This window comes from Chiloscyllium plagiosum, chromosome 22, assembly GCF_004010195.1.
Source record: "Chiloscyllium plagiosum isolate BGI_BamShark_2017 chromosome 22, ASM401019v2, whole genome shotgun sequence".
NCBI lineage: Eukaryota > Metazoa > Chordata > Chondrichthyes > Orectolobiformes > Hemiscylliidae > Chiloscyllium > Chiloscyllium plagiosum.
Window position 1 is genome coordinate 59,278,402 of NC_057731.1, and position 7,814 is coordinate 59,286,215.

General features: G+C 43.9%; 1 protein-coding gene across 5 annotated transcripts in view; it reads right to left on the bottom strand.

Moving 5' to 3' along the window:
- The window catches only part of LOC122561370 (6-phosphofructo-2-kinase/fructose-2,6-bisphosphatase 4-like), a 177,705-nt gene that overhangs the window by 42,326 nt on the left and 127,565 nt on the right, over positions 1-7,814 (bottom strand). For all 5 annotated transcript variants that reach the window (XM_043713128.1, XM_043713130.1, XM_043713131.1 and 2 more), the window contains 4 exons: positions 6,621-6,742; positions 3,892-4,099; positions 1,807-1,953; positions 1,258-1,362 (listed from right to left, as the gene is read on the bottom strand). In XM_043713128.1, the coding sequence (XP_043569063.1) occupies positions 1,258-1,362; positions 1,807-1,953; positions 3,892-4,099; positions 6,621-6,742 (582 nt within the window). The remainder of the gene's footprint in view (positions 1-1,257; positions 1,363-1,806; positions 1,954-3,891; positions 4,100-6,620; positions 6,743-7,814) is intronic.

Here is a 7,814-nt window from a genome sequence, read left to right on the forward strand (position 1 = left end):
TTCAGTTACTCGTGGGGTACCACAAGGATCTGTTTTGGGTCCACTGTTGTTTGTCGTTTTTATAAATGACCTGGATATGGGCAGAGAAGGATAAGTTAGTAAATTTGCAGATGATACGAAGGCTGGCAGAGTTGTGGATAGTGACGAAGGATGTTATAGGTTATAGAGAGACATAGATAAGCTGCAGAGCTGGGCTGAGAGCTGGCAAATGGAGTTTAATGTGGAAAAGGGAGAGGTGATTAACTTTGGAAGGAATAACAAGAATGGAGAGTGCTGGGCTAATGGTAAGATTCTTGGTACTGTAGATGAGCAGAGATCTCGGTGGCCAAGGATCTTGATCACTGAACGTTGCCACCCAGGTTGATAGGGTTGTTAATAAGACATACTTTGTGTTAGGGATTGGGTTTCAGAATCATGAGATCATGCTGTAGCTGTACAAAACCCTGGTGCGACCGCACTTGGAGTATTGCGTACAGTTCTGGTCACCTCATTATAGGAAGGATGTGGAAGCTTTGGAAAGGATTCTAAGGTATGGAGGGAAGCTCTTACGAGGAAAGGCTGAGGGACTGGAGGCTGTTTTCATTACAGAGAAGGTCGAGAGGTGACTTAATTGAGACATACACAATAATTAGAGGGATTGATAGGGCGAGAGCCTTTTCCCTCGGATGGTGATGGCTAGCACAAGGGATATAGCTTTAAATTGAGGGATGACAGATATAGCTCAGATGTCAGAGGTAGTTTCTTTGCTCAGAGAGTAGTAGGAGCATGGAACGCACTGTCTGCAACAGTAACAGACATGTCAACTTTGAGGGCATTTAAATGGTCATTGGATAGGCGTATGGATGAAAATGGAATAGTGTAGGATAGATGGGCTTCAGATCGAGGGCCGAAGGGCATGTACTGTGCTGTAATGTTCTATGTTCTGTATGGTGTGTGATAGCAGATCAGTACTGCTCCTGCTTAATAGCAGGATAGACTCAAAAGGGCTGAGTGGCCTACTCCTGCTCCTGGTTTCTAATAAAACAACGATTTTAATATTACAATTGGAAGCCTGAAGTTTGCCAACAAGAGATAGGTGAAATGGCTTGTTTAAACCACTGGCATAGAATAAAAATTAACTTGGAAAAATATCCTACCAGGAACCTGAATCAATATGCCTATCATTAGGTTTCTGAACAAAGTCACTGTATTCAATGCTCCTCGAATGCATCCTCTCTGGCTTTGACACCACACAAAGGATCAGCTTCTGTTACCTACCTCACCCTTTGGATAGCGATATCTGTATTTGTCTTGATCTCTTAGTGCAAATTCAGCTGGATAGTTCATCTGAATCTCCTCGTACGTCATCTCCTCACAGACACCCTGGAAAGATATTTCACAACTGATGAGGCTTGAATTGAGACTAAAATGCATCTCCTCCAAATCCAAAAAACATTGGTAACAATCCACCTCCCAAATCCCAGGAACCTCAGTGACATTCTTCCCTGACAAACCACATTGTGACTCTCAGTTTGACCAATTAATTAATTGTTCACAGACTTTTTTTTCCCAATTTAGTTTTTATTGCATAAAAGGGAAAGTGTTAATATTTTATTCTGAACTGGTTTCATTTCCAGTTAAATGCTGTAACCATTAGCTCCAGCAATTTTGAGTCAATATTCAGTCTAGATTGAGCTGCCCTACAAATATTATCTCTATCATCTTTTTCAGAAGTAGTGCCTTAATCTTTGCCACAATGAAATGTGAGAGAGCTACTGCAGCTCTCAAATGACTGGCTACAAGAAAATGTAGCTCAAATGAACTCACCGCATCAATTTCATTCAATATTTTCCACTGCTCATAAGGCACCTTCAAGGCTTCCGCAGTCTGGATCGTCCTTTTCATCTGACTTGTCCAGACCTTCAAGTCCCTGATGTTTTGCTCCTGTATAAATTTTCCTAATGATTTGGCAAACTAGCAAAGACAGTAAAGAATTTAGAAATAAGGCATCGATTTCACCTGATGTCAATTACAGTATTAGCTACAGAGACATGGCCTGTCACCACTAGCTTCCTGAACAGACTCTTCTGGAGTAGGTGATCTGCCTGGATCCACTACCTTCCTACCTTGTGGACAGAGAACCTGCCCCCAATGCCAATTGCTATTGTTCAGCAGATGATCAATGCCCCAAAAGCATTGATCCCTCACTGGTGTGGACCTACTATGCAAGGATCCCAACAAATCCTTTTGAACAGCAGGATGGTCACAGAACCAACCAAACACCCTTATACTATGACACCCCTCCTTCTGCAATCCTCTCTCCTTGGCAAAAATCCTTTGGTGATCCTGGGCGTAGTACCACCTGCAGCAATCTGACATGGTCTCCATCCGATGGGTCCAAATGGACCACAGCTGTTCAAGGTGGCACACCAATCACCTTCTCAAGGGGCAAGTAGATCCAGGCAATCACAGAATGCCCTACAGTGTGGAATCAGGCTATTCAGCCCATCAAGTCAACACCAACTCACTAAGAGCACCCCACCCAGACCCAACCCCATAGGCTATGCCCGTAACCCTGCATTTCCCATGGCTAAGTCACCTAGCCTGCATATCCCTGGACACTATGGACAATCCATCTAACCTGCACACCTTTGGACTGTGGGAGGAAACCCACACAGACACAGGAAGAATGTGCAAACTCCACACAGACAGACAGTCGCTCGAGGCTGGAATTGAACCCGGGTCCTTGGTGCTGAGAGACAACAGTGCTAACCACTGAGCCACCGTGCCACGCCACTATGTATATTAGCCTAGCCTAACAATTCCCACGTCCTGTGAATGTACAAAAGACAACCATTGTCTCCATAAAGTACCATCTGGTGGCTTCCCAATGGCTCAAGTAAGTAGCTGAACCATGTAACTCAGCAATAGCCTTGCTTTGATCACTATGTAATCTGACAGCAATGGAGCTCCTCCAACCTCCAACTGCAGTGTGAAAGGGGCCTGCAGCAAGGAATCAGCTTCCTGTTTAATGATAGTCCATTATGTTCTGTTATGGGGACAGAACTGAACTAAACTGAGTCCCTGATCATGGACAATGCTCACTGAGTGGGAAGGGACAAATAGTCCTTAAAGACCCTGGAAAAGTTCACAGCCCAGCTTTGGGCAATGGTTTTGATGAGATGTACAAAAAAAAAGAACTGACAAAGAAAATGTACATTTCAGTTCACACAATCCTGTGGCTTCCTTCAAATAACTGTTTATAGTGAGTTCAGAGAAGATTTGTAGCTCAGATTGAGATTCTGGTTGGAAGTTTGCTCGCTGAGCTGACAAGTTTGTTTTTAGATGTTTCGTCACCATACTAGGTAACATGATCAGTGAGCCTCCGGTGAGGCTTCATGGGAAGCTCACTGATGTTACCCAGCATGGTGACAAAACATCTGAAAACAAACCTTCCAGCTCAGCGAGCAAGCTTATATCCAGAACTGTTTATAGAACATGGACACAAACCCTCCCAAGTTAATCAGAGCAGTGACAGGAGCAGACCCAGGCAGATTAACATGCACTGAAGCCATGTTCAGGATTCTCAGATCCCCAGTAAACAGTGGTACTCAATATCAGTGAACGATATTGTGTGTCACCATGCAAAGCAGAAATAGAACAGACATTGGATTTTCAACTGTGGATTAAGCCTGACCAGCAAACTACAGCATCCAGTACTGCAGAAAGTTTCAGCAAATTCAGAATGAAGACCTGTAGAAGACAATGTATTTGTTCAAATAAGTACTTAACAAGCATTTGTTATGAAATGTGATCTAGAGAATCCTGGATGAAGGAGCAGATCTATCCAGTCAGTGGTGACCGACGGAGACATTTTGCCAATTGTGGGGATATGTCACAATTTGAACTCACCAGTCTGCCTCGGGAAGAAAGCCCTGAGTCACCACCAATCCTGCCCTTCAGATTCAGGTCACTTTCACCATGGCGGCAGAGGTAGATGGAGCGAGGGGTTATGTGGATGTTCATGAGGTAGTAAACAATTTTGCTTTGTATATGATCAAGTACGTGATTGACAAGGTACCGTCTTCCAACATCAATGATTTTAATAAAGGAAAGATCCCTTTAAGTCAAAAGAAAAATACCAATAAATAAACCACTTGGACAAATACAGAAACTCTCACAAACTCAAATTCAGGTAAACGTGCACTCACTGTGTTAGCATGGAATTACATGGAGGGAGAGAGACAGGGCGATGTATAATTTCTTTATGAACAGGAAGTGGTTTCTGACTGGCTGAAAGCTGTGCTGCTGAATCAGCTTTAGTACCATGGTTCTTTTTGGCCTAAACCTGGGTCCACATGGGGATCATTTCAAAGCCTGCACAGATGTCAAAGGGCTCTTGTGATGTGGGAATAGTGTCTCTAGCTCTGAGCCAGGACCACCAGGTTTGAGTTCCACCTGCTCCAGAGGTGTTATAACATCCCTGGGCAGGCCGATTAAAAATACCCTGCAAGGACTCCAAACACAAACCAACCTTTTGGACCACTTCTTCATTCATCTGCTCTAACAGCTCCTCTTGTGTCATACTTTATCTCAATGCCTCTGTCGAGTATAATAATCTACTACATTAAAAGGTGTGACATAAATACACGTTTGCTGCTGAACAGTTGCAGATTATGAGGAGGGCAAGAACAATGGTCAGGAGAACATAGCTTGACGAAATGAAAGGCAGACACCAACCGCATTGGGAAGATTGAGGACAGGCAATACAAAATGTTAGAAATATTTAAATAGAAAGTGAATGTTATTAAGGGGATGAAGGAACACAAGGACCTAGGAGTCAAGATATTCATATTTTAAAGTAACAGGATGGAAAAGCTGCAAATAATATACAGGATTCTTGGCTTTATTAACAAAGGCATAAAAAGCGAAGGAAGGCAGTTATGCTAAAGTATTATAAATTATTGTTAGGTCTCAGCTACAGCAGTATTATCCATTACCCTGGTCAACAGTGGCATTTTCTGATCTGCAAGTCAAGATTCAGATATCACAGCTGAAAATGTGTTGCTGGAAAAGCGCAGCAGGTCGGGCAGCATCCAGGGAACAGGAGAATCGACGTTTCGGGCATAAGCCCTTCTTCAGGAAGGGCTTATGCCCGAAACGTCGATTCTCCTGTTCCCTGGATGCTGCCTGACCTGCTGCGCTTTTCCAGCAACACATTTTCAGCTCTGATCTCCAGCATCTGCAGACCTCACTTTCTCCTTCAGATATCACACCTTGGCTTGTGCTGCACCAAGTCACCATTTTTGGGGAGATCATGCATTGTGGTGACCTCGCAATCCAGGTGCCCAGGATAATTCTTAGGATTAATCTGTGGAACTCACTGCTGCTGCAGGCTGTTAAGGTTAGGACCAAATCATAGAATGTATTTAAGACAGAGATAGTTGGGTTCTTGATTAGTAAGGGAATCGAGGATTATGGAGAGAAGGCAGGAGAATGGGGCTCAGAAGTATATCAGCCCTGATCAAATGGTAGAGCAAACTTGATATGTCGAATGGGAGAAAGTGAGGACTGCAGATGCCGGAGATCAGAGCTGAAAAATGTGTTTCTGCTGCGCGTTTCGATATATCGAATGGCCTAATTCTGCTCCTATATGTTATGGTCTTGTGGTTCAAATCCCACCACAGCAGCTAATGGAAATTAAATGACAAACAAATGAAAACAAGGAACAACTATAGGCCACTCAGCCCTTCGAGCCAACTGTCATTCAATAAGATCAGGGCTGATCAGACTTTAATCTCAAATCTACAATCCTGCGTAACTCCGGGAATCTTTCATCCCCTTGGTAATTAGCGATGGACAATAACTGCTGGTCGAGTCAGTGGCGCTCACATGTAGTGAATAAGTAAAAGACACTATTATCTGACACTAATCAATCCCATTGGGCACGGAGTAAAAATGTCTTCATCCAGACAGAGGAGAGTGGGGCACTTTCTTGCACAGGGAGTGGTCCAGGTGAATAGCTTCAGCACAGAGAAGGGGAAGGAAGACAAATGAGCGAGAACAGGAGGGGAAATACCGAAAGGATGAGAAAATATTTGTGTTCAGCAAAAACAACAGTATGAACAAGTTGGGCTAAATGGCATTTTTTTTGCAGTAAAGATCATGCCATGTGTAGCAACTGGGTCATACTCGAGCACCCATGCAACTTCTAATGCACTGCAGCACAGCATGCACGAGGCAAGTCAATTGCAGGTCAATGCACTACCAACTGCGCCAGGCTGCAAATGACTGAAGTTTGTTAAAAAAGCTGCTACCAACAATGTTTTTGCAAGAAACAGTTACATTAACATATCTGTCCCTTTCACTTTATTCATGTAATTCAATAGGAAAACTACTTGGAGCTAAATAAAAATGTTACACAGTATATCAGATTATCAAATATTTCCCAATAAAACAGCAAAATATACTCAGGCAAATGGCAATACAGCAAAGGCACCCACAGACAGGACAGCAGCAAAGAGTCAAACACCAGGTGGACAAACATGCAAAGGATCCACGGACAGCGAGATTAGACCGAGTGGGATATTAAAGGGTGCCTTTGTATTCTCAGATGAGGTTATACACAGATGCTGACATACCGATCTGATACTTCATCCAGAGTTTGGTAAGTGCTTTCATAACACTCTATCCTTTTCAGGAAGTCAGATATTGCTTCATCATTGTTACAGTCACGGTAGTCTGGGCTGCCCAATTTCACTTGCTACAACGAGTAAAGTGTAAAAATAGTCAACGTGCTTCCAAGACATTAAATTAACAATGTTGAAACTTTATTGCTGGAACAGCACAGCAGGTCAGGCAGCATCCAGGGAACAGGAGATTCGACGTTTCGGGCACAGGCCCTTCTCATTAAATTAACAATACCCACTCTGTTGACCCCGACTGCACGTGACCCCATCCACACTGTGCCACCCCCAACCCCACCCCCAGCTAAACAGTGACCCTGGCTGTGTAGGGAAATCACTGAAAATTGCCAGTACACAGTATTCCCACATTGCTACTCAGGCCCACTTTCTGTCACCTACAGATTCAGCATGGATTACTGACGGGAACAGGTTAGTCAGTGATTGAGTGTAAATAGAGACAGATGTACAGCACAGAAACAGACCCTTCGGTCCAACCCGTCCATGCCGACCAGATATCCCAACCCAATCTAGTCCCACCTGCCAGCACCAGGCCCATATCCCTCCAAACCCTTCCTATTCAGATACCTTTTAAATGTTGCAATTGCACTGGACTCCACCACTTCCTCTGGCAGCTCATTCCACACACACACACCACCCCTGCATGAAAAAGTTGTCCCTTTTATATCTTTCCTCTCTCACCCTAAATTTATGCCCTCAAGTTCTAGACTCCCCCAACCCCAGGGAAAAGACCTTGTCTATTTATCCTATCCATGCCCCTCAGGATTTTATAAACCTCTATAAGGTCACCCCTCAGTCTCTGGTGCTCCAGGGAAAACAGCCCCAGCCTGTTCAGCCTCTCCCTATAGCTCAAATCCTCCAACCCTGGCAACATCTTTGTAAATCTTTTCTGAACCCTTTCAAGTTTCACAATATCTTTCCGATAGGAAGACGACCAGAATTGCACGCAGTATTCCAACAGTGGTCTAACCAATGTCCTGTACAGCCACAACATGACCTCCCAACCCCTGTACTCAATACTCTGACCAATAAAGGAAAGCATACCAAACGCCTTCTTCACTATCCTATCTACCTGCAACTCTACTTTCAAGGAGCTATGAACCTGCACTCCAAGGTCTCTTTGTTCAGCAA